Source organism: Hippoglossus hippoglossus, chromosome 24, assembly GCF_009819705.1.
Source record: "Hippoglossus hippoglossus isolate fHipHip1 chromosome 24, fHipHip1.pri, whole genome shotgun sequence".
NCBI classification, from domain to species: Eukaryota; Metazoa; Chordata; class Actinopteri; order Pleuronectiformes; family Pleuronectidae; genus Hippoglossus; species Hippoglossus hippoglossus.
Window position 1 is genome coordinate 4,901,479 of NC_047174.1, and position 26,063 is coordinate 4,927,541.

The 26,063-nt window shown below is 43.8% G+C and overlaps 4 protein-coding genes across 13 annotated transcripts in view; 2 read left to right on the top strand and 2 right to left on the bottom strand.

The window, feature by feature from the left end:
- LOC117758520 (disks large-associated protein 2) overlaps positions 1-12,696 on the bottom strand; it is an 83,199-nt gene extending 70,503 nt beyond the window's left edge. For 4 of the 10 annotated variants that reach the window (XM_034580264.1, XM_034580263.1, XM_034580261.1 and 1 more), the window contains exons 1-2: positions 12,360-12,692; positions 11,621-11,675 (exon numbers count right to left, since the gene is read on the bottom strand). In XM_034580264.1, the coding sequence (XP_034436155.1) occupies positions 11,621-11,675; positions 12,360-12,377 (73 nt within the window). In that variant the 5' untranslated portion in view covers positions 12,378-12,692. Of the gene's footprint in view, positions 1-7,530; positions 8,299-11,620; positions 11,676-12,359 lie in introns of those variants that run through there. The other 6 variants (XM_034580259.1, XM_034580258.1, XM_034580267.1 and 3 more) reach the window with 4 other exon arrangements.
- A 1,749-nt stretch (positions 12,697-14,445) lies between these two features.
- On the top strand, positions 14,446-22,883 carry LOC117758522 (cytospin-A-like). The gene is made up of 12 exons (XM_034580270.1): positions 14,446-14,828; positions 16,323-16,431; positions 18,010-18,513; positions 19,079-19,152; positions 19,372-19,931; positions 20,000-20,084; positions 20,212-20,287; positions 20,636-20,672; positions 20,990-21,086; positions 21,197-21,313; positions 21,616-21,675; positions 21,815-22,883. Exons 2-12 carry the CDS (start codon positions 16,392-16,394, stop codon positions 21,902-21,904), a joined length of 1,740 nt encoding a protein of 579 aa, XP_034436161.1. The 5' UTR covers positions 14,446-14,828; positions 16,323-16,391; the 3' UTR covers positions 21,905-22,883.
- grcc10 (gene rich cluster, C10 gene) lies at positions 22,531-24,223 on the bottom strand. Its single transcript, XM_034580278.1, has 4 exons — positions 24,143-24,223; positions 23,446-23,499; positions 23,159-23,335; positions 22,531-23,065 (listed from the first exon to the last, which is right to left on the bottom strand). The coding sequence occupies exons 2-4, from the start codon at positions 23,495-23,497 to the stop codon at positions 22,926-22,928; spliced, it is 369 nt and encodes a 122-aa protein (XP_034436169.1). The 5' UTR covers positions 23,498-23,499; positions 24,143-24,223; the 3' UTR covers positions 22,531-22,925.
- Positions 24,224-24,360: 137 nt separating this feature from the next.
- saysd1 (SAYSVFN motif domain containing 1) lies at positions 24,361-25,798 on the top strand. Its single transcript, XM_034580277.1, has 2 exons — positions 24,361-24,688; positions 25,028-25,798. The coding sequence occupies exons 1-2, from the start codon at positions 24,458-24,460 to the stop codon at positions 25,349-25,351; spliced, it is 555 nt and encodes a 184-aa protein (XP_034436168.1). The 5' UTR covers positions 24,361-24,457; the 3' UTR covers positions 25,352-25,798.
- Positions 25,799-26,063: the final 265 nt, after the last annotated feature.

A 26,063-nucleotide genomic window follows, 5' to 3' on the forward strand; every position in this document is an offset into this window, starting at 1 on the left:
AATGTGTTTTCCAGTTTAATAAGATAATACATGAAGTGGGTGTATTTCTTTTGTCTCTACTTGTTCTTTTGACCCCATGCGGCCAAAATAAAATCGATAAATGCAGTTTTACAGAAGCTGCCAAAAAGGAAAAAATGGTTCACACCGGACTTAGCTTAATTACAAAACACCAGGCAGAAACAACCAGAATCTACTTGGTGCGATCAATGAATCAAAGGGCGGATCAACTCCCTCAAACGGAGGCAGGACGGGCATTGACAGGACAGAGATTCAGGATTCGACAAAACCAGGGATTGCCCTGGTCTCCGTTCAGCAGGGACTCTCTCTTCAGGTCTGCACTGCATCACATCTGCCACGAGAGAAAGATCCTTTTCGCAGCTATTTTCGACACGCTCCTTCTCCATGGTGGCCTCTTTGTCCGGCCACAAATCACTTGTCACCTTTGTCACCTTGTAAGCAACAACCTCAGGAGTCTGTTTGTGGCTCTGCAGCCCAGGTGACACACACACACACACATACACACACACACACACTCACAGAATGCAGCAGGGTTACGTTGTCCACCGTTTGTATTGCTCACCGTTTACAGTTAATTGTCTTATGCATTCATTAGATTGATTGTGTCCTTTTCGCCTCTGTTTGTGTGTCTCTCTCTTCCGAACCTCGACTGCCCTCGATCTTCTCTCTCACTGTTTCTGTCACTCTGACTCATAATCTCACGTACACAGCGTGAGCACACACACACACACTGACACACACTGACACACTGTCAATGACCACTCACAGTATCACACACGGCTGACAATTCGGCATCCATCGCACACTGTGACGTACACAAACACATACACACTTGTGCATTTGCCACAGCAGAGCTTCAAGATTAGCTACTACTAGCATGACACACCGGGAGAGAGCGAGTGCACACACACGCAAAACACACGCTAACACACTGTAAAATCACACTTAGGGGAGCTGCACACAAACACACACTGGCATGTTCACTGCAGTAGAGCTTTATAGTACCACAATAGCATTAGCATATCCGTCAGCGGCACCACACATGATTGTGTGTCTGCAAACGTCACGTTATAATAAAAGCACACACTCACACACCGTGGCCCAGATCTCTCATATGAAGCAGCACCGTTTGGAGGAATGTACAGCAGAAGGTGGGGGGTGGGGGTGGGGGTGTGGTGGTGGTTGGGTGGGGGGGTGGTTGGGTTGGGGGGAGGAGGAGTTGGGGGGGGGGGGGGCAACAGCTCCTGAGTATCTCCATGGAAACAGGCTGGAGAGCAGCATATCCCACTCAGTGTACTGTCAGAGACTGAGGATGAATCCAGTCCTCATTAGGGAAGCCACACCACACACCAGGCGGTTGATTCCATTATTAAACACAACAGCGTTTTTTTTAACAGAGAAAACACACACACACACACACACACACACACACCTGGATGAGGGGTTTCCTCATGCTCAAAGTAGTCAATACACTCCAGCTAGTTTATTGGATGTGGGACAAGAGATCCTCTCTCCAGGCAGATCAATGCAAATCGTATGATTTTCACGCAGGCTAATGCCGTCTCATCCTGAGCTTGCTGTCGATTTCCCCCTGTGGGCAACTCATATTTACAGTTTCCCCTTCTGTACTTTGTGCAGTAGCTGCCAGCTGACAGGGAAAGTGGACATGTTTCTTGAGTCAGGTCCAAAGTGCTGCTGACGCACTGATAAGAATAAAGGAAAAAATCCCCCAGAGCAGGCGATTCAATTCGAGAAAAAAAGCAAACTGAATCGTTGAGATGTAAAAGCTTGAGACTTGAAGAGGCTCTCACTGCGGCCCGTGTGCTGCAAGATGTGTTGCAGGAGCCGTTCAGTGAGATTGTTTCAAACTCATATTTAGGGACCATGAGAGAGTAGCGGTGATGAGACAAATTCATTTCAACATTGTTCCCGTTCTCAGGAACAACTGGAGGTATCATCTTCAAATTTGGCACAAACATTGACCTGGACGTATTTGTTGGTCAAAGGTCAAGGGCACAATGACCTTACATTCTCGTAAACACCACACATCGGGAACGGCAGGAGGGAATTTCATTAAATGTGTTACAATCGTTCCATCTGGACTCAAGGACGATCGTATTAGAATATGGAAGCTTCGTTACTGACGTGCAATGAATCCTGAGATATGTTGGCTTGAGAAGGATCCACCTGTTGGATCCCTCATTGCTCAGGAATGGACAGACGCATATGTCGGCCACGTTTGAGGAAGCCTTTGAAATGGGACATCCCAGTCGAGCTGCTGTGACGCAATCTGTCTTCAAATGTAGCCTCCCAATTAGGATACAGCTTACAGTGACGTAATTACATTTTACATAATGTCAAAGACAAACTTTACTGTAACGTAACCAAAAAACAGACGTCTGTGACCTTTCCTGCAGCTTGAGGCATTTAACTACAAAGCCGTAATTTGCTTTCAATACACAAGCAATTCTACGTTTATGCAATTCCTACGTCCTTCAGAACTACTCGGGTCAGAGGTGACCGAGAGGATTTCCACGTGTTCTCCGCACAAAACAATAACCAGGTATCAATCATCCTCTCTGCTTCAAATATCCAGCTCACTCGACTGAACGCTCTCGATATTCAAACTCATATTCACTCTTCTACTCACTCGTACACCCACACAACTTCTCTCGCTACCTAACATGGTGTTGTGCTCAGCACCACTCGGAGGGATTAAAACTGGCGAGTAGGATTCTGGTTATTTAAATCCATCTTCACTGCGTTTCCGCCACAGGAAAGAATATCAGGCGGTCAGGAAACACTGAGGTTACACAGCTGAGTTGAAACTTCCACACAGCAGTAGAAGAAAAAAGGAGGTGCTGTAGATGAGATGAAACATTAATGCTGAGTAAATATAAGACATCTAATATGTGATAACAGCTCCTCGGATTAGAGAATTTCCGACTTCATGCAATTCAATCCTTTTCTTAAATGTCACTTTTTTGGCGTTGAATCGTCAATGACAAAAAAAAACTAAATTTCAGCTCGATACCTTAAGCTCTTGTAATCTAATGTTAATATGATTTTATCGACCAGATAAATTGAATCTAGTCATGAATGAAATTAAATAGTCTGGTAATTAATTGACGGGTGAACATGAATGAAAATGATCTTTAGTTGCAGCCCGAGCTCTTAACTACATAGAGTAGTTTCCAGATTTGCACAATTACAGTGAAGAGGAGGATATGTGTGCAGAACACCAGAGAAGATGTGCAGGTGGACATTCACTGGTTATGTGATATGCAAACACACAAGTGTGTCTGTGAGAAAGTAATAAATCAATGTACTTTTCCACTGGAACTACAACAGAGCATTCCCTTCCTTTTTTGGCAGTTTATTAGGAACATCCATCTAAATCTAATTCAGTCCAACACAACACTTGCAATAAATCCTTTTTACACCGTATGTATTCTGTTTACATTGTATAACTGCTTTTTTATTTTTAAAATCTCCTTATTCTTATATTCCATGTTTATCATTCGACAGTCGACTATGCTCGGGAGAAAAAGTGACGATCTAAGACTGTATTTAGCAAAAGTGCTGAATAAAATAAATGTCAAATGTCTACTGTAGTGTGTAGACAATGATGTGGAAGCTGGAGAAAAATACCAAGGTGTCACTAATAAGATGCACTGTGGTAACAAGACAGAGAAAGGATGTGAAGTTGTAACAGTGTGAGCTCTAAATAGGTGAGGTGCCAAAACAAACCCACTCCTCATTAAAATGTAAGTTAATTGCTGGATCCTGGATAAATGTCACATTATCACCCTGTGGAGGTTTTCACCAACACAACAACTTCTCACTGTCAGAGAGAAAAAAAGATGATTTATTCACACAGTTTATATCAATTAAACGTCTGGTGAGGAAAGTTCATCAGACTAAAGGCTCATTCATGCTGCCTGTGCGTGTGAAAAGAGATACGTCCTTTTCCTAACGATGTAACCAGTCCACATACTTCGATTTGAACTTCCTCGAACAGTTATTCCATTGTTGGCTACACTGCCCCCCCCCTTGTTTTCCAGTGGTACTGCTCTATTTCGTGTGTCTAAGACGTGTGCAAATACAGAGGAAATGAACGCCGAGTACGGACAGGAGACCCTGTCCCTTTCCGTATTTAACGTTGAGCATAAATGATCCTTAAAGTAATAAATCTGCAATTTTATTCACTCTTCTTTGGGGATTAATGTCACATGCAGAGAAAAGATCAACGATCAGAAATTAGAAACACTAGAGCCACGACTGTGTAACACCATGAACAAGGCAACATAACAGATAACGTAATAATTCACCGGTACCTCCATTGTCCTGCTCTGCACCCGGCAGTGAATGGGCTTGTGAGTTAATGGCTGGTTAATCATTCCACCCTGACCTCTAAACCTCACAGCACAAAGAGAAACACGCCATTAACATCCACAGGTACTGCAGCTTTAATCCTAAAACCAAACACACAGTCGCAGTGAGAAAAACCAACAGCGTAAACAAATGAATCTCTCTTTACACTTTGCCAAATGACTGATGTGCCTGTTTCCCTAAGTAGGACAACTTTAGACAACTCTAAAACCAAACCAGAATCTCTTGTGACAGTCTGAGACCCAGTGGGGACAGCATGTGATGATCAGTTTGTATGTTGGTCAAACCTTGTATCTGCCGGTCAAACTATACCGCCCAGATTTCAACGACTTCTTGCCAGATTTCAAAATTTGGTTTGGATATTCTTGGTCGTCAGAGAAAGAGAAGTGACACATCTTCATGTCTTAGCCCCTTTTGACCTTTAATGCAACAGACAAGGAAATTGAATGAACACACTCGTGCTCCCGAAGGGATAAAACCTTTTAGAGTAGATGAATGTTGTTTCCTTGAGTGCCCTCTTATATTTTTTCAAATGAATAGTTCAACAATTTGAGAAACTAGCTCGCTTTCTTGGCAGAATTTAGATGAGACCATTGATACCACTCATATCTCGTGACTGTTTGGTAAAAGTGTTGCTGGAGGCAGCAGCTGGCTAGCTTAGCGTAAGGACTAGAAACAAGAGGGGAGCAGCTAGCTTAGCTCTGTCCACAAGAAACAAAAATCCACTACACACTTCACTATTTAACACAAGTTGTTGCCAGGCAACTGAAGTTACTGGTCCCGGCCCAGAAATAGTCTAGCACGTAACCCCACATAAAATAGCAACTTCTCATTTTTACACCTCAGGTCCAGTTAGTATGCTCAGCTGCAGCGTCCATCGGATTCTCAGCAAGAAAGTGAATGAAATGTCAAACTAATCCTTCAACCAGTGCAGCTGTCAATGTTGCTGAGGAAGGAGTCAAACTGCTTCAGAAACTTCCTTCCCCACACCTTTCTGATGTGTGTGTGTGTGTGTGTGTGTGTGTGTGTGTGTGTGTGTGTGTGAGTGTGTGTGTGTGTTGGGGGGGGGGGGGGGGGGGGGGGGGGGTCTGCATCTGAGGATTTTCTCTCTGAAACTGAAACGATCCGACGTTCACACTGACCTCACACTGTGATTGGCCAAATGTGTGGACCTCTTGATAGAGGTATTTCTGTAACTCTTCATGTGGGCAGCCATGTAACATCCTATGAATGTGCACCGTTATCTCCATATTTAAAACAATATTGCTTCTCTCCATTCTCTGTGACAACCATCTTTTCCCCATTGTCTTCACGTGTTGCCATTCGGCCACCGCCATCTACCCAGGCCTTTAGCCTCTCGGTCGGTCAGTATGTATGACAGTTCTGACCAACATCTCTGTATTGTGGGTTCATAAACCCTGCAGCCTCTAGGTTTGTTGGGCGCTTTGAGCTTTTTACAGGGAAGCGGCCAAATGAGGCGTTTCAGTATGAAAGCGATCTGCTTGAAAAAACCCGAGCGGTTAAAAGCCGACCGGGAGCTCGCGAGGATCTGAGCCTCGCGAGCTCTGAGATCCTCCTCCTCTGCAACCCAACACCACAGAGGAACCACCTCATCCAGGCACCCTGCTACGCGTCTGATTCAGTCCACACAGCCAGCTGAGTGGGTCTGTATACGTACAGCCATGCATTTACATGCCTCACTGTGTGTGTGGTAGGAGATGGAGTATGTTGCAAGGGCAAACGCTGCTTGTATGTGTGTGAGCCTGCATGTGTCAAGACCCGAGGATTAATGCTGCCAGTAATAAAGAGTATCTGTCCAGTCCTCTGCTGCATATTACAGAGCAGCTTCAAAAAGAGCCTGAAACGCTTCTGATCTGTGCGCAAACGTGAATGAATGTGAACGTGCACAGATTTTATTTTGGCTAAATGGTGGTGGTGGGGTTATTTTTCACAGGCAGAGCATTTTATTTTTCTGTGCAAACACAACAGCTAAACAGAGCGCAGGACTCTGTCAATGGTTTAAACACACACACACACACACACACACACACACACACACACACACACACACACACACACAGTAAAGCCCTGCAGCCCTGTCAAACGGCAGAATGCAGGATTTGGATATCACTGCAGCACCAGCTCGACTCCAGTTCTTATTATGGCATTAGGAAGGGTGTGTGTGTGTGTGTGTGTGTGTGTGTGTGTGTGTGTGTGTGTGTGTGTGTGTGTGTGTGTGTGTGTGTGTATAGGAGCTGAAAGTAATGAACCTTCATTAGGCCACTTACAGGTTAAGGCTTTGTGGCGTCAGAAGCCAACATGTGACTGAGAGATCTGAGAATGTGCAGCTGATGGCCGGCAGGTTTCCCAAATCAGAGAGTGATGGAGTAAGTTCTCCCGCACCCCTCCACCTCCCTTTTCCTCACCCCTCCATCCCCCTGTCCCCCATCTATTCCCTGCCGTCGCACACATCCACCCCTTTCATTCCCCTTCTTCATCCACTGGATTCCTATTTATCTCTGCAAAATAAAAGCATGACGATTTTTTGAGGACAAGACCAATTTTCTCCAAGCTGCATTTAATGAAGATGATCACATATTGATGCACTATTGATGCGATGGAAGAAGACGGTGTCGGTTACGTTTAAAGTCTTGGAGATCTGCCGACAGCTATGTCCATGAGAAGATTGATGGGAAGCTGTTTGACCAGACTGTCAAGATGAAAATCCCCTTGTTGCCCATCGAGGAGCTTGGATGAGGAGCAATCCCTCCCTCCCCTGCTCGATTCTGTCACACACACACACACACACACACACACACACACGTACATATGAACACACACACCTGCACGGCTTGCTGTGAATGAGGGGGAGAAGAGCTGCTTTCCCTCCACAGCTGAACACAGATATATTTGGCACATCTGATAAAGACTCTTATCTGCCGAGAGCTTCTTTTGATCTCAAACCATTGCAAGAAATTACCGATTACCTAATCAGCTGTGGCAACTTCCCATCTACCTGTTAAATTCACAAATACACACACACACAAGTCTCTGCCACAGTTACACAGAACACTTACACAGAAATTTGCCTTCGGGAAAAACCAAAGCAACGATTCTTACCTTGCAGCGATTGTATGTTCCGGAGACATTGGAGCACATATGCGTCTTCGCACGATGACGGGGAAGCGGTGGACAGTCATGCAGAGGTGTTTCACATCTGAGAATGGAGGAGGGGGAGAAGCAGGATTTCTCCTCTGTTTTTCTTTTCCTTTCTTGTGGTTTTTTTCTCAGAGCCCTCAGAGGGATGGAGCAATGACAGAGGATGAGGAGGAGGAGGAGGAGGTGGAAGAGGAGGAGGAAGAGGAGGAGGAGGAGGAGAAGGATAAGGAGGAGGAGGAGGAGAGGGAAGGCTGAGGAGGGAGCAGTCTGCCGGGCTGGGCTGCTGTGGATCACCTGGAGCAGTGCTGGGCTCCGCATTTACTCCTCCACTGCAGCAGTGCAAGGCAGCGGCGCGAGCTGCATGTTGCTCCCACGGATCACCGCAAAACAAGGACGCGGAGTCTCCATCTGCTGGATTCAGGATTCTGCAGCTCTGTGGCTCCACAAGCTCCTCTCCCCATCAGCATGCACGCTCATGCTGCTCCTCCTCCCCTCCTTTGCTCCCTCTCAGGGGGTTTATAACAAGTCACAAATGTGTTGCCATGTTATTTGGCTCCGTTTCCCTGCTCTGTGTCCTCGCACTGACCGGCACATGTGGTCATACGTCTGGCGCTCTTGGTGATGAAACGTCAAGCTCAATAAACCCTCAGCCAACCTCACACTCTCCCTGCGATGACATCACTCCTCCGACTGAAAGGGAGGGAGTCGTTTCCTGGTCTTATCGGGACCCCGGTGACATCACCGAGATCAGACACGTTCCTCAGACCATGTGCGGGCGTTTAAACGGCAAACATGCATCCGTAGAGAAAGTTACACAGAGCTCAACAACAGGAGCACGCCAAAAAGAGTTCCACTTCAGCCTAAACGCACTGCACCAGATCCACGAGACTTGATGGTACTCACTGCCTTTATGAAGTCATCACACAACCTCTCATCCAAACTAGAACCAAGAACTCCACCAGCTAACAAGAACACGACCGCCCTCACATTCACCTCACGTCCTCCTTCACCAGCCTCTTCTGTCCTACAGCACAGCCGAGCGACTGAGGCTGAAAGACAATCTGAGAGAGGAATAAACACAGATTTGGAAAGGATGATATTGATTCGAGGCCAGATGTAAGACTTATTGATATTCTGAAGGGGTAAAGGTGCTACGCAAGAAGAATATCAGCGCTCCTTCGCTTGATGAAAAGGACATTTCAGCAATAGTTGATGCAGATGGAAAAGGAGGGACCGCTTAAAGAAGGGCACGGAAAGAAAGAGCCGCAAGACAAAGTCAAGAAAAAGACGTAATACCTTTTGGAAGTCAGAGCTCAAACCTAGATGCCTTGATAAGTGGTCAAAGTAATGAGTCTTTTATTTCTCCTGTCTGTGCACTTCTTCCGATCGAGTGATTGTGAAAGTTATTCAATCCACAGTCCTTCAACAGTTGAACAGCCATGATGGAGCTGTAATTATTGAGTGGGAGTCAATAGTGCTGTATTCAGAGATGCAATGAACTCAGGACAACTCCAGAGAGGTCGTATATGAGAGCACAGAAGTCCAAGTCAGTTGCTCCGAAACTTTTCCTGCGAGCCCCCTGGTAAAATGTCCAAGTCCTGAGAATTCACAGAGAGAGCGAGTGGGCGGCTTGATGAAGTTTCTAATACAATATTTTAGGAGGAAGAAGAGGTGCCATTCAAGATGTCAACTTGTAAAGTAGAAGAGATTTGAGATCTCTTGGTGATAAGAATTGACACCGCACACTCTCCTGCTGCGTCCTACATATGTGAAAGGCAAACTCCGGAAAAGACATCGTTTTCTTGTGACTGTATTATTTCGTCAGGCCAAAGTTTTTCCTGAGTCTGTCAAACTAGCAGATGTTTGTCTTAAAGAACTGGTGGATTTCTGTCATTGTACTAACACACACTGTACATCGACTGACAGCAAATCTAATTCAGTGGAACAGTTTAAATTGATGGTGTATTTCATAAGATTCTAATGGGTTTCTAGGTACATTTTAAAGTTCTGAAATAAGCTGCTGGTTTTGTTACAAACCATTCTCCAACCTGCTCAGTCTCAAATATAACCAAGATGGAAATATTCATAGATACACTATGTGAAAGCAGCAGGTTCTTCTTTTTTTTTTTTTAATCAAAGTAAACAGCACCACCTAGTGGTAAAACACTAAGCTGGAAATATCACACATTCACACGTTTGTGCCAAACTCTTTCATCGAGGTTAAAAAACCATTAAGACACATTTAAAAAGCTCATTGTGCTAATTTTTTTTATAAATCTTAACCTTTTGTATAAAGAACATAAGCATCATCACAGCCTCTGCTATTTATCCAACATGCTTCATATTCCTTTTAATGATTTGTTCCCCGCAGTTGTTAATGTTGTGCTTCAACCTTGAGAAAACGATGAGTAAGATACGATCAAGAGCAGCTTCTGCAGATGGCTGATGAAGAAGAAAAACTAAACTCTTCAGGTTATGCACTTCAAACAAGTTCTCGTCTTCACCTTCATCATCAGGAACCTTTGTGCTGACAAAGCCTGTAAAATCACAGTAAGACCCTTCACATGATTAACTCACTGATAATCTGACGCGGGCTCCAGTTGAAAATCCACCGTCAGCTCGTTTGTGATGTTTAAAAAGACCTTTTGAGAATGTGATTAACACACATACGAGGATTTTATCTATGATTTTGAACATAGCAACACTTCACACAGGCGAGTAATTAGTGTCGGGTTAAAACTACCTGAAATATTAATGAGCAAAACACAAGGGGGAAAGCGTCGCAGTAAAAATAGTCAAACCTGACCTCAATATGTTTGTTCATTTGTGATTTATAAACCAATAAAAATAAATTCTATTCTCATGTGATGGAAAATCATTAGACGGCTCGTTTTTCTTTGTTTCTGTGTTATAAATAAACAAGTGCATTCAAATTCCAAATTCCTCTTTCATGATTTCCTCTTCAAAAGCCTCACATTGATAGTGATAGCATTTGAGGTTTGTGCTGATGTGAGCCAGTTTTTGATCTTCTATTCTCCGATGTCCAAACAAATGCCAAGAGAAAGGCAGCGGACCCCTGCTGCTCTTCTTCCTCGGATGTTTTTCTGGCCTCTGCCGAGAAGAAGAGTCACACAGAGTTCGACTAATTTGCAACAATCTCCTGCTCGCACCTCCAGCACCCGATCCGAAGCATGAGGCACATGACAGATAGTAGCAGAACTTTTCCTGTCACATCACTTGTAACATCAATATGCTGGCTTAAGTTCTAGGGTCTTTCAGCTCCTTGTTTTGGTTTTACAGCCCCTAAACGACTGTTTTGGTTCATTCACGCTCCTCATCAATCTTTTACCACCGTCTGCACCAAATGACGCAGCCGATGAACTCGGAAGAACTTAGCAAAGCTGAGGAGTTGGACTTAATTAATCAGGTGTCCAGAGACACGGTTCCAAATGAATGCTAATGTTGCTAATGTCTCTGCTGGATGTGAAAATAAGCAAAATGTCCGATAACACGTTCCTCATATCAACCTCATCAGCTGACAGTGGGTGGAGAGGTAGAGCTAGAGGTCGTCCACCAACCAGAAGGTCGGTGGTTCAATCCCCGGCTCCTCCAGGACACATTCTGAGGCAAAACAGTGAGCACTAAGTTGTCCCTGAATGATGTGTGATGGACACACTGTACGGTTGTGTGTCTGAATTGGTGACTGTGACTTCCAGTGTAAAGTGATTGGAGTATAGTAGAATATAAACTATATTGAAGCTGTGTTCATAGTGATGAGGGAACATGTCACCAAGGCAAACACTGTGGTTTTCTTACAACACAGGGATAAGACATATATCAAGCAGCCTAATGGCTTCACAGACAAAACTTAGTATCATCAGTTTGGTCACGATTCATAAAAGATACAGAATATAACGAGGTTTATCCTTCATAGGGCTTTTGTTGTATTAAAACTCGCCCACGACTACAGTCGTCACTACAGTGTCACTACAGTCAGATCCCTGCTACTATAAAACCATGTGATGACTTAATCTCCCCTCCCACCTCTTACCTGAGTCCTTCTCAAAGAAAAGACAGCAGTGAGTCTGTAGTAGCCATGGTAACACCTGTGACAGATGAAAAGATGGATGACAGATATAGTACAATACAGCTGAGTCACTCTACACACACACACACTGAATTGGGGGGGTTGCTGCACAATGGGAGTGTGTGGGCATTTACACAGACAGAGGAAAGTTTAAAGACAGAAGTTGTGGGTCCCCTCCATTCACAAGGACAAAATACATACACACACACATACACACACCTTCCACCACCTTCCACCTCCCCCAAAATACACACACACACACACTGCTTTCACCCTCCAAATGACACACACACAAATCATACCTTCCACCCCCCTTAAGACACACGCACAGACCTTCCACCCCCCAAGAGACACACATGCACACCTTCCACCTCCCCAAACGACGCACGCGCAAGCACGTACGCACACACACACCTTTCACCCTCTAAAAGACGCACGCACACGCACGCCCGCCCACCTCCCCCCTCATTCAGTGGCATTGACTGATCTCTGCAGACACGCAGGTGAAAAACAGTGACTGAGCACAACTTATGGCACTTTGTCTAATTAGATCTACTTCACGGTCACACGTGATGCTCGGGTCAGAATCGGGTCAGATCCTCCTTCATCACACTTCACATCACATGCGAGTGCACGATAATCAATAACAACAACAACGGTGCTCGGGGGTTCGTGCACAAACACCGTGCGTGCTGCCTCTTACCTTTTTCAGCGCTGACATCTTCCTCCTCTCAGAAGGTCACTCGCACTGGCGATAAACAACGTGAAAGAAGCCGACCATCATCGTCATCATCTTCATCATCATCATCATGTCCCCTGAGGTCCAGTGGAAACGCTGGTTGTCTGCACCGCTGGAAACATCTGCAGCAGCAGCGCAGCAGTTTCCCATGATGCAGGCGACATGTGTGCGTCTCCTCGTCCTGACGCAGCGGCGGACTTCATCCTCCGGACATGACTTATCTGCTGTTGTGGCTCAGCTCCGCCTGTGAAGGCAGCCCCACACCAGACGCCATTTTCACAAAGTCTGCACCTACAGAATGAAACTACGTAACAAACACGTAACTTCTCGATGCAAAAACTTTCACCGGGAAAAGGTCGTTGAGTGGATAATAATGTCATCATTTGAATTTTACATTTTGAGTTAATCAAAAATGTAGATAATGTAAATACAAATATATTATGGAACTATATTGCTTTACAAACATTATCATTAGTCATTATGTGCCCTTGTCAGTCTGTTTAATTTCCTTTAACTTCAAAATAAAGTTACAACCTGCTTTTTAGTAAACAAAAGACAGACAGACAGATAGATAGATAGATAGATAGATAGATGGAAATTCCTGTGTTACAGCAGCAAGGTATCAGGCACATACCACACTCACCAAAATGTGAAAATACTACACAAAATACAAAGAATGACAATATTAATGTCATTCCAACAATTTAGTATAAGTTAAGCTAAAAACTTACTTGAAAATCAGTCCTAAAAGAGGACACTGATTTTAGGAATAACTTCCTGTTTAGGGGATGAGAATGATAAACTCTGTCCTGACGTCCCTCGCTGACTGATGCTGAAGTGTACTGATATATATATATATATATATATATATATATATATATATATATGTATGTACTACCAGTGTACTCAACACATAATTAGATAGAAAGTGTGATCTTAACACACCTGAACTACACTTCCACAGTAAATCTACATTCTCATATGTACTGAACCCACAGTTTGTCTAGCACCGACCTCCTGGAGGAGTGAGGCATCATCCCAGAGCTAAAGACTCTCCAGTTCTTATTAATCATCCTCATGAAACATCTGTGAATGTTATTTTCTCATCACATCCAGCAGTATTGAATTTGGACATGTGGGGGCACTAGATCTCTTTTCACTGTTCTCTGTCCATGGTCCTGAAGCATATGAGTTTATACAATACAATGCAGATTAAGAGCTTTATTTTCAGCCTTCAGCATCTTTCATATGGTTGTGTTTGAATATATTAGACAGAATATAACACTGGGTTGTCCATAGTGAAACATGTTAGGTTATTAAAGATTATATAAGAGGTGCATGTATTTTTATTGATATTTAAGATATTCAAATTAATTTGATCAGATTTGAAGATACTGAGGTTGAGCTTGTTTGTTGGATGTTTGGAGTAAATGTATGTTGTTGTATACAATAAAGTATATAGTATCATATCAGAGGATACACTGCTGCGAGATTGTTACTGTACTTAAATACAGTTATACTGGTACTAGTATTTCTTACTTCATCTCCACTCCACTACATTTCAGAGGGAAGTATTCTGCTTTTTACTCCACTTCATTTATCTGTTAGAATATATTTTCATATTGAAATTTCAAATACCAAAAAGAGGAAGTCAAATTTTTTTCAATGCAGTGTTTCTACTTTACATATTGCAAGTAAATTCATTTCCTGTTTTTGCACAATTACTGACCTGTGTCCTGTCAGTGTCGTCAGTAATTTTTGCCTCTAAACAAGTTCTCACCTCTTCATGCCACAACACAAACTGAGCATCAAACACAGACTACTACACTTTTCTAGGGTGATTTTGTTTGTTTGATTTCCACTTAAATGAATGAATGAATGGATATTTCTTAAATTTGAACATTTATAATAGCAGAAGAACAGAGGAGGAGGTTTGACTCAACACATGTTCAGACCACGTGACTGTTACCTGTCCAACACACCTGCAGGTAACAGAGGACAATCACCCCCCTGCTGGCGGAAGCACCTCCTCACCTCCGGCAGACTTTTACTCCCACAGATCACAAACTGTTTAAATGGTTTAACTGTGCAAACGTGTTCAGATGTTCCTCAGTTTAATGACGAGATTCGTGTGGATCCAACGTGCAGCTGCTGCGCAAACACTTGGTTTCTGCCTCCTGCGCCTTTTGTCGCATTGGATTTAAAGGAGGAGCAGGGTTGGGTTTTTCACTGGGACTCGCTGCCTCTCTGCAGCTGTGTGATCAACATGGGACTTCGGAGTGAAATGATTTTCAGGCATTTGAAGCGAGTCCTCCGGTGAATTTGGGAGAAGGGACGCAGACAGAGGAACCAGCAGCCCGGCGAGGAGGTCGAGGAAACCCGGCGGAGAGCTGAGGAGGGAAGGGGAGGACATCCAGCAGCTGGTGGAAGAAGGTAGGATGGATGACGGTGTGTGTGTCTGTGTGTGATCAGTGTGCGTGTGTGTGTGTGCGCAGTAACATGCAACATATGTCACAGCCAAAATCATATAAATAAATATATCTCTTGGCCATGACAATAAGATATGTGTTACTCCCGAACTTCATTCACAAAACTGTCATTTTAAATCGGATTGGCTGGTTAAAAACACAAATTATCTGCATTGTCTAATTTTCAAAACATTTTACAGATGAATTGTTGCTCTTCTTTAAAACGGCTCACATCGTTCACCCAGTTGCGCATTAATTTACTAACAGGTTGAAGTTAGTTTTATGTTGCATCTGAAGCACAGGGATTTCGTTTAGGGACCGTCAATAAATTCCCTTTTGAATTCTTTCCATGTCATGTGACCCCCTGACTTCATTCATAGACAAACAGGACACACGTCTTGTTGTGTGAATTTTGTGTGTCATCTATTTTATGTGAATATTAATATGTTTAAAAAATCATATTTTTGTCACGATGCTGAATTGTGTTTTTACCCCAGATCAACACGATGCCCTCATTTCTACTGGATTTTAGTGCTTCTGATATTTTATATGAATATTTATGTTGTTCAATAGTTTCCATGCATATGATGTGACCCTTACCCTGGACAACAGGACACACCTCTTTCTAGTAGATTTTAATATTTCAAGAGCTTCCATGTCATGTGACCCACCGACTCCAACTGCCAATAATTTGGGGCATCTGTTGTAGCCAGCAGATATTTGGACCAAGACTCTGACACTTTTTGTCTGTGTTTTAGGTCCAGATGACATTTTGCTTCATCTCTATCAACAACTATCCGTATTAACGATGTATTTAGGTCAGTGTGTTCCGTGTCTTCTACTCTCCACTCGGATTGTTTACCTGCAGGCAACTAAAATCTGCTCCAAGCGTGATTGGTCAAACTAGAGATGGAGACCAGAAATGCTTCCAGACGCCAAAAATCGTGTCCCTCGCCTCTAGATTCATACATTTACACGGAGAATCTGTTAATAAAGATCACATGAGACGGAAGCTACAAAAGCAATGCAGTTATTTCCTATTCAAACTCACTGATGGTCCATAAGGGAAATTCTGTCTGTGGAATATCCAACTTGAAGCTAACTTCACTGCAGGGTTAGTTCTCCTGTCAGTTCATTCATGTAATTCTCTCTCAAAGTGATCAGCTCTGACTCTGGGAAACTGTGACGTGCAGAGCATCATGACAAGTTGTGTGGATGCCGAGTTACACTGAGTATACTGCCCATGTCTTAGTGAGATCATCCATACCGTTTAATGCACGGCTCTTTTATCGATAACCATGGAAACCTTAAATCACTATATTAGGTAATGGAGTTTGGTTGATTGATCATAGCAGAAGGTCTCAAGGTTTTTCTCTTTTCTCAGCAGTTAGTCATACTCATTAAATATTAATATTTATCTCTACCCCCCCCCCCCCCCCCCCCCCCCCCCCCCCTCCAGACAGCAGTGGGCCTCGCGGAGCACAGAGGGCACAAGAAGGACGCTCCAGGTACCCACCCGTCCTGGATCATGGGTAACCACACTGGCAAAGACAGCCACAGTCCTACAGGTATCACAGCAACACGCATGCACAATCAATGCTTTGGTTATATTTGCAATGATAGATTTTAGTTTGAGTAACAGATGGTTACGATTCGGTCTCTGCACTGCACATTCCCAGTTCTCTCTCCGTCTTTAATTATGTCCTTTTTTTTCCGGGCAGACTATTTTTAGACACTGTCTTCCTGGTTACAAGATGGAGGGTGCCGCATGTTTTTAAGTTTCAGTGTCTCATTATCCCACTTCTGAGATCAAAAGATAAGTCTTCTGAAGTTGTGGGATTCAGAACAGTAACAGGATCCTCTGCACTGGGGAGGGCACCAGCTGAAGTGTTTAGAGATACAACACAGAATGAAAACTACAGAAGAATATCATTTGTTGACTTAAAGGTGAACAGCAGAAGTAATTCCACTAAAATCCAAAGACAAATACATTTATCATATAATTGTTTTTACCCAAAATACACTTACATAGAGCAAAGGAATTATTACGTTGTGTTGCTTTTAATCTGCAGCTTCTAAATGCTTCATTCAACAAAATCTTTCCCCGATATTTCTTTTACTAAATGTATATGTGCATAGGTGCTGTGAAGATGAACATCACAGTCCCATTGAGTGATTCTTTGTATTTACCCAGTTTGACCAGATGAAATTCTGGTGAGAGACACCATCTGATGACAGAGACATTTCCCTGCACAAAGAAATTGATGAGTCAGAAGTGTATCTCTGGGATTTCTGTGAAATTTGGATTCAGCATTGTCAGATATTTTCGCTTCCAGCATCTTTCAGCTCCAAACATCACAGACCAGCTGTCGTTTGGCTCGGCCATCGTGTGAAATCAGCCCGAGCAGCGTTAAAACGTCTCATTTCCTAACTGAGGACATTCAGTCGTCCGCTCGCTCCGGTTATTTCTCACTTAACAGCTGTTTGACATGCTGCTCCTTCATCTCTGGGCCGGCAGTGTGCAGGAGGTGGGCTCACGCTGGAGGATGAGAATAGCTCCACTGCCGTAGCTGAAACACATCACATCATGCAGCTGCCGGGGAAATGATGAGTCTGCAGAATTCCTGCAGTACGACGCAAGGGCAAGGAGGGGAAGCAGGTGGAGATCGCTGTGGCCTGCTCAAGTGTGCACGAGCAGTCGGTGCACGCCGTAAACGACATATTATCTGCATCAAACAGAAACCACATAGCTCTAACCTTAATATCACAAAACCAAACCAATGCAGCAACTTGAATCTAAATATGGCAGCACTGATCAATGTAATCGCCTGGTGGAAGCAGTGAGAGCAGCTGTAAGATAGTAGATCAGGGTCAGACTGCATCTCTCCCAGGGAAATGTGTGTGTATGTGTGTGCGTGTGTGTGTGCACCAGCCAAGACTTTGGCAGGAGAGGATTTTTTTGCTGCATCAGTCAGCACAGGACAGTAAATAAGGGAGCAGACACTGAGCCCTTACATCTGCATCAAGGAGAAGAACAAAGAGGCTTTAATGCTCGGCACATTTTTCAACTTAGATGATTTTAAAGCTCAGGTCAGTTGTTGTTCTTCTTTTACCTCCCTTTCTTTTTCTCCTCCTCTGTTTTACAGCTTGTTCCTCCCTCTCAGGTTCTCCTCTAGATTTCTACCACACGCCTCCTACCACGCCCTCAGAGGCAGAGCTGACAGCCATGGCCTTATCCTCGTCAGCCTCCTCCTCTAACAAAGCACAGACTCCATCGCCGGCCGACAGCGACATCCCCTCCGCCACCGCCGCCGCTTCTCCAATTACAGAGTGGACACAGAGACTATCTGGGTCCACAGACTGGGCCGTGATAAGCGTAGAAAGCATCGCCTCCTCAGAGACGAGTGTGAGCGATGCAGCAGCCAGACACGGGAAGGCAGCGGTCAGCGTGGCCCCCCCGGCGTCTCTGCCCCCGTCCAGAGACTCCCCCTCGGAGCAGAGCTGGCAGGAGAGAGACAGCGGACTGGAGCCGCAGGATGCAGCAGAGAGAGCCGAGGAGGAGATGACCCTGGTCCTGCTCAGTCTGATGGAGCATCAGAGGGCCTCGCTGGGCCTCACCCCCAAAACCGATGTCATCACAGGAGCAGTAGGTACGCTTCTGTCTTCACTGTCTTCTTCTTCTGCTTCTTTACACCTGCTTCTATGGAAACTGACTTCTGTGAGAGAGGAGAAGACCACCACCTCCCACATGTTCTGCACTTGTCGGCCGTCAAAGTGTCTCCTTTAAGTTCCTAGAAACTATTGGTTATTGGTAACGTGCCTAAAATACTAAGAACTTTTAATTCCCTCTTTTTCAAAAAGGTGTTTTTGCTCATTGTTAGTTCACATTTGAACTTCACTGTGCAGAATAAAGTATCTGTGGAGTTTCTCTGCTGAACGAGGAAAGATTCTGTGTTCACCCTAATTCTAAGATACAGATTCATGTATGAATAATTATGTTATGTTACTTGTGTTGCTCTCCTGTGAAATGATTGATTCACCTTCACTCTACTATAACACTGTGTGTGTGTGTGTGTGTGTGTGTGTGTGTGTGTGTGTGTGTGTGTGTGTGTGTGTGTGTGTGTGTGTGTGTGTGTGTGTGTGTGTGTGTGTGTGTGTGTGTGTGTGTGTGTGTGTGTGTGTGTGTGTGTGTGTGTGTGTGTGTGTGTGTGTCAGAGCTGCTCAGGCGCTTGATAACAGAGAGAGACGAGCTGCTCGAGGAGGTGGACACACTGAGGGAGACACTGAGGGTGAGTTTCAACCACACGTCACATTTCACTCTTAGCTCTTGAGGATTTGTTGAGTCCACAGACTGTATATACAATTGTTCACGGAGATTTTGTTATACCCTTTATAGTGAACTCATTTTTTCCCACAATGCATCATGAAAAGTAGCGTACAGCCGATGGTCACTAACTAAGCAGTAGTGTTTATTTTCCATGTGCGGCTCGCTCTTTTGTCCTCCACAGGCGGAGCGGCTGGAGTGGCGTCAGTTCCAGCGTGACCTGCAGGTCGCCGTGTCCGTGGCCGACCGGCTGCGGATCGAGTCGGACCAGGCTCTGGGTCTGCTCCAGGGGCGCCACAGGGCCGTGGAGGAGCAGCTGGCCCTTGCCCTCAGCGGGCAGCAGGAGAAGGACGGAGAGCTGGAGAGTCTGAGAGCCGAGCACAGAGACGTCTGCAGCAAACTAAACAACCTCACGCTGCAGCAGGAGCAGCAGCGAGCCGAGCTGGATGCTCTGAGAAACACATGTGGGGCGAAAGACAGAGCGGATGGTGGTAAACTGATAGAGAGACGAGACTCTGAGGAGGGAGAGGACATACAAGAAGCTGCAGGAGAGACTGAAGCTGAGCAGGAGGAGAATGAAGCAAATGGAGACGTGGAGGCAAACGGGTCAGGGGACATGCAGCCGAAGGGGAAGGGGGTAGCGGAGGGATACCTGCGGAGTTTAGCTGCACTGGAGAAGAAGAAAGAAGCGGGACGTGGGCTCAGAGATCCGAGGAGGATCGTGATGCTGTCTGAACGATCTTGGTGAGTCTGCGTGAAAGTTCACAGCCCTCACACAACAACAACGTCTCACTGAACATTTTGTCTTTCAGGAGTTTATCTCGTCTTCCACTCCCAGTTGACTCCTCCGGTCCAAATGAGGCTTCAAATACAAGCACAACTTTGCCACTATGCAAGGTATTAGATATTGTCTTTATATGAATAGTATATCTATTACATGTAATGTCTAAATGACTTGGAGGCGGGGGGGAGGGTTTGATCTAATTGTTGTGGCCTGTGTAGAATCATTTGTTGTCTCTTCCAGAAAGAGCAGCCAACTAAGGGGAGAAGGATGGATCGTATTTTACAGCGACAGGACAGTTGGTCCAGTTTTTATTCGGGTGAGATTAAATCTACAAAACCAACATGATGCTCTTTCACCACATAAAGATGAACCACCACTTCCTCCCGCTACCCAGAAATGAAGCCAAAATATAACCAGCTACGAACGTGGCCATATTTCACTTTTGGAGCCAGAGTGCAGAATTCACCTTTTTTAGTTTGGTCCATGTCCCATCCACTAACATGGAGGAGGTGGGCTTTATGCCCTATACTGCAGACAGCCACCAGGGGGCGATCCAGATGTTTTGGCTTCACTTTGGGGAGCAGTCACGTCGTCCATCTTAACACATGTACTGTGTTTTTGTTCATTTGTGTGACTGCGACTGGTTGTTTTTTGCATCTTGCAGGAAAACTGGACGAGGATCAAAGCTCAGATTACGTCAAGTAAGTTTCTGTGAGAAGTTGATTCTGACTCCAGCCGGGAGACTGATGAATGTTTAGTATGAATGAGTCAGAAGCATTTTCAAACCCAGTCACAGTCTCAGGTTGAACTTGAATCGTATGATGAAAAAGCTTTTCTTCTAAATGTAGATTTAGTTTTAAACAAACTTTTCACTGTAATTGTATCACTGTTCTTCGTTAAGTGCTTTGTAACCATGTTTAGAAAATTGCTGTACACATTAAAACGATCCTCTACACACCCACAGAGTTTTAGGATTAACTCTCAGCTGATCGGTGGTTGAGATATTTTCTTTCCTCAGACCTCAGGATGGTTTCAGTGCTCTGCTGCGGCGTCACGGCGGCTCCAGGAGAAACTCCCTGCTGCGCTGGTGCCAAGGTCGTACACAAGGTTACAAGGTCAGAGAGAAGTATTTATTTATTCTCAATATTTTATTTAAATCAATCCCATTCTGTAAAATCAAGTGGAATTCTGCACAGGGAACAAATCAAGGCTCTTCTATCAACAGAATATTGATATCACCAACTTCAGCAGCAGCTGGGAGGATGGTTTGGCGTTCTGCGCCGTTTATCACACGTATTTACCGAGTCACATCCCATATGAGAGCCTGAACCCTGAGGACAAGGTAAGACTGCTGGTGACTTGTGTGACATGCAGATTTGTATCAGTTTAATTCACTTACAAAGACCATGACCACAGGTTTGAGTCTGAAAGAACTTTTAAAGCGACAGAAAAGAAAAACAGATCCAATTTTTAAAAAATCTGTTATCTAGTGGATTTAAATATGGTTTGATAAGGGGCCTGTTGAGGTGTTGGCTCTACTGTGTGTCGTTCTAGTTTTACGAGAGCTCACATCTGAAATTAAAAATGTAAAAATGTGAAGCTGAGTTCAATCAGAAACTTTTGACTCGAACTTTGTTTTTGCAGAAGGTAAATCTGGACCTCGCTTTTAGGACGGGAGAGAACGTGGGAGTCACAGGCACACTGGTGAGAGACGCTTCTACTGTCTTTTACACAATGTGTTTGTCATTTCAGAGTTCTGATCAGTAAGGTTTGTTTTTAGATGTATTCATAGATCTCACAGCATCATGGTCTGTGTTTTTTACAACCTTCCTCTGTGTGGCAGACGGTGGAGGAGATGCTGAGGGCTGACGGGCCGGACTGGCAGAGGGTCCTGGGATACGTCGAATGCATCTTCCGTCAGTTTGAGATGTGAGGTCGTCTCCTCTCGTCCTGTTTGGACTGAAACACTGTTGGATTTAAAATGCATCAGCAATATCGAACTTTATCATAAGATTTTATGCATCAACACACGTTCTCATGAAAAACTCCAAACAGTGTTTTGCCCTCGAATACTTTTATTTTTCTACATACTGTACATAGTGGTGGCACCAGGTTGGTGAATATGCACAGGTCATCAAATATTTGAATTCCAGACGTTTCACTTACTCAACAGTTACTTTCACATTTGGTGCTGGAGCCACTGGTTTTGCACGGTTCGCCTTTTTAAAAAAAATGCACTTTATGATTATGTAATTTTTTTAATGATTCCAGAATCTCTGGCATTTAAGTTTTATTTATTTTTAATCTTAAACCTCTTCTACCATGACAGTGTTGTCATGTTCGCATGCTCCCAAAACTAAACCCACCAAAGATTTTATTTTCTGTAGAAGTGATGTTTATAAACTAAGGAGAGTTGTCTTGTAAATATGTAAATGTGTGTAACCGCTTCAGTATTTTTAGAAACATATTAAACACATGAAGATGTCGCTGCTAAACGTTATGCAATAATAAAGTTATGTATAATGTAAGTTTTTGTTTTCTCTATTAACACCACACAGATTCACAGAAAACCTTTTTAATATCAATATACAGTTTGGACCTGACTGTATAACAAAAAAAAGACTAATACATTTGATAGAATATAAAAATGGTATAAAAGAATGATGTCAAATATGGAACTAAAGGAAATGTTTAGGTTCAGTGACATAAGAAAGTGGTCATTGGGTAACAAATAAATACTGAAACATTTTCAAAAGCAATAATTTAACAAGATGCTTCAAATGAAATCATAATGTACATGTAGTTCATGGGTTTAATGTTATGCTGGAACACACTAATTGTCTATAACATCTAGACATGATTTTGAAAATGCGGCATGGTCACACGGATCCAAAGCATTAAATGAAAGTCACCAAAAAAAAAAAAGCAGTTGACCATTTGAATATAAAGAGTTCCTATGAAGCTGGGATGGCGCCTCCTATAGGTGGTGTCGACAGAGGTGGCAGCAGCAGAGACTTCAGTTTAGCCGACATGGCTGCAATTTCAGGGTCCTGGGTTTCGTACATCTTCACCAGTCGGGCAAATTTTAGGACGCCTGAAAGCGAAGCAGAGAGAAGGTGATGGATCCTGACATCTACGCTGAACGGATGAGAGCCTGTGTGCATGAGGCTGTTAAACGCTGCCTCACCTTCTCCTTCGTTGTTGAACCCGTAGGCTTTGAGAACCTCCTGTTGGATCTGAGTGGCCACGGGGAGAACGAGCTGCAGCATCTTGCCCATGTCGTTGCAGGCGCTCTCCCGAGCCTCCTCCATCCGAGCAGCGTTATCTGGCACCGAGAAGGCCTGGATCACCTCACTCAGCACCACTGAGACACAACAACAGCATCAGGAGTCTATATATAGTATAAATGCAAGGTGTTTTAATGTAAAAGGCCAAAATGTATTCAGTAACTGTTGAAGCTCCAGCTCCTCTCACCTCTGGTCTGCTCCACAGTCAGGGTCGGCTGTTGTGCTGGAGCTGAGGCCATGACTGCAGAGGAGAGAGGGAGCAAGCAGATGTTTACACTGAGTAACATGAACAGAATGAAGTACTGCAGATAGCAAGTACTCCACAGAACTGACGGAGACAGTATTCAAAACGTGTAGTATATATGAAGACGCACTTCCAGCTAAAAGAAAATGTAGTAACTGTAAAATTGGTTAAACATTGACGAGGTATGATACAAATCTAACATTCCACCGTATCAATGATATAACCCTCTGAGATGATTCTTTCTGCATCATGAATATTTACTTATGATTCGTGACGTACATTATGCTGATAATACTATGATTCTAGATCGTGAGTGCAGTACTTTGAATGGTATTGCAGTATTTAATGGTGTACTTTAGTCTAAGCAAAGGGTCTGATGAGTGAAGGATCTGACCAGTGCTTTTAGTCAGTCTCAGGTTAGTTAACCAAACATTAACTAGTCATCCACCACACGTTAACTAGTCTCCGTGGTGTGACGAGCTGGAAACTGTTGATGTTAATTCATGGATAATTGAACTAATGTTGTGTGACGTCAGGTTAACACGCAGCAGGAGGAAACCACAACACGTTAAACACACAAACATGAACATCCGGGTCCCTGCTCAGTGGTTAATGGAGGTTTAATGTTGTGTAAACTCACCAGAGATGAAAATAACAAACCAGCTTGTAGCAGGGCGGCGGACATCTGCCGGAAAACGACGCCTTTTGCGACACACGGAGGCGCTTTACGACAAGTGCTCCTAGTTTCCGGTAACTGCTGACGCGGAAGGTAAACAAACCTCTTTGCTCGTAGCGATGAAACCTCTTCAAAGTGTCAGATTCAGTCCACGTGCTCGCGTTCTGGGCTTTTTGAACTTGAACTGAAGTGAATCTGAAGTCTCAGAAGTTTGGATCCAGTTGTCGGAAGCGGCTGTTTGGTTTGTATCTCGTGGATTTGATTGACTCTTTAGAGTCGATGGAGCAGAAGCTCGCTGATTTCAGGGCTCGACGTCAGGCTGTAAAATCTGAAGAGAAACCACAGGCTGCTGGTTCTCAAGTCATGGGACAGACTGAAACTACTAGTACTAGTAGTAGTAGTAGTACTACTTCTGCTACTAATACTACAAGTACCACTACTACTACTGCTACTATTGAGAAGCAGAAGACACAAAGCAACAGAGCAGCAGCTGACAGCTCTCACATCCAGGTAAGATCACCAACAACCAAACTATGAGTATTTAGTAGTATTTGGGATTTTAAACATTTCCAGAAGTACTTATATGTAAACAGCATATTATGAAGTAAGAGGAACTTCCTCAAGCTCCAGGAAACATGTTCTTCCTGTATCTCGATATCTTTGTCTGGCACATTTTCACACCCTGGCTTTTAGGGTTTGATGCCTGTTGTTGTTTTTCATCTTTTATCCTTTTAGTGTTTTATCTTTTTAAGTGTTTTTAGGGCAGGTGCAATATTCAACTGACTTTTATTCAGCGTTATTATTCTGGGTCTTACACAACATGTGAACTTTACCGTGTCTTCCCTGCAGGACCGAAGTGACTGGCTGCTGGACAGCGCTCTGGGAAGATGGCTCACCTCCAGACAAGGGATCATCTCCAACCTCACTTTGCTGAAAGTGCTGCTGTGGCTGGTGTTGCTCGGCCTGTTTGTGGAGCTGGAGTTCGGCCTGGCCTTCTTCGTCATCTCCCTCTTCTACTGGCTCTATGCAGGACTCCGAAGCCCAGCGCCCCGAGAGCCGGGAGAAATGAGCGCTTACTCCGTCTTCAACCCGGACTGTCAACCTCTGCTGGGCTCGCTCACTGCAGAGCAGCTGGAGGGAGAGATGGGCTTCATACATCTGGCTAACATGTGAAGCGCATTGCACATTTAGATCAAATAATCAGGGTGTTTTCCTTTTCAAATCTAACTTTTAAAGACTTTACAGTGAGATAAAATGTGTTTTTACTGTACTTTGACTGTATAGTACAACAGAAAATTGAGATGTCTTTACTTAAAACTCCATCTTTGTGTCAGTGTTAATTCTACAGCTGCCAATAATCATCACCCTAACTCACAAGATAGTACACGTTATATTGGGGAACATTTTTCTCTCCTGGGCTTCATCTTTTCACCTCGACTTTCCATTTCCTTTTACAAACCAATGTGGGGTTAATTCAAAATATGGTGTATTCAAAAGTGTTGAGAAATGGGAATGGGAAGAGAAAACAAAGGGCAAGTTGCTATTAATTTATATGTGGTAAATGGTGTTTACTTGTAATTTAAGTCTTTCAAAGTCTAATAAAGTATTTTGATGACTCCAGCGTCTCGTCTCTAGAGAGTGATACAGGTTTACATTTTGTTGTGCAGCAATCTTTTCAATGGAATCGGCCAAGAAAGTAAAATGTTTGATTAAAGTAACTAATTATATGAATATTACGGAACAAATAAACAAAATAAAATCAAGCAACTGAAATGCAAAGAATTTGTAAAGTGGAATAAAACCCAGAAAAATTAAGCTTAATGTTAAATAATGAAAACAAATAATTAGCTTAGCAACAAGATTGTGCTAAAATTAATTTTAAAAT

Bases quoted from the DNA above. Each gene is read 5' to 3' on its own strand.
- LOC117758522 (XM_034580270.1), top strand. From the start codon at position 16,392: ATGGGTAACCACACTGGCAAAGACAGCCACAGTCCTACAG. The intron at 16,432-18,009 runs GTATCACAGCAA...TCTGTTTTACAG, and splicing joins AGACAGCCACAGTCCTACAG to CTTGTTCCTCCCTCTCAGGT. The intron at 19,153-19,371 runs GTGAGTTTCAAC...TGTCCTCCACAG, and splicing joins CACTGAGGGAGACACTGAGG to GCGGAGCGGCTGGAGTGGCG.
- saysd1 (XM_034580277.1), top strand. From the start codon at position 24,458: ATGGAGCAGAAGCTCGCTGATTTCAGGGCTCGACGTCAGGCTGTAAAA. The intron at 24,689-25,027 runs GTAAGATCACCA...TCTTCCCTGCAG, and splicing joins CTGACAGCTCTCACATCCAG to GACCGAAGTGACTGGCTGCT.
- grcc10 (XM_034580278.1), bottom strand. From the start codon at position 23,497: ATGGCCTCAGCTCCAGCACAACAGCCGACCCTGACTGTGGAGCAGACC. The intron at 23,336-23,445 runs GTGAGAGGAGCT...GTTGTGTCTCAG, and splicing joins GACTGTGGAGCAGACCAGAG to TGGTGCTGAGTGAGGTGATC. The intron at 23,066-23,158 runs GTGAGGCAGCGT...CTTCGCTTTCAG, and splicing joins GTTCAACAACGAAGGAGAAG to GCGTCCTAAAATTTGCCCGA.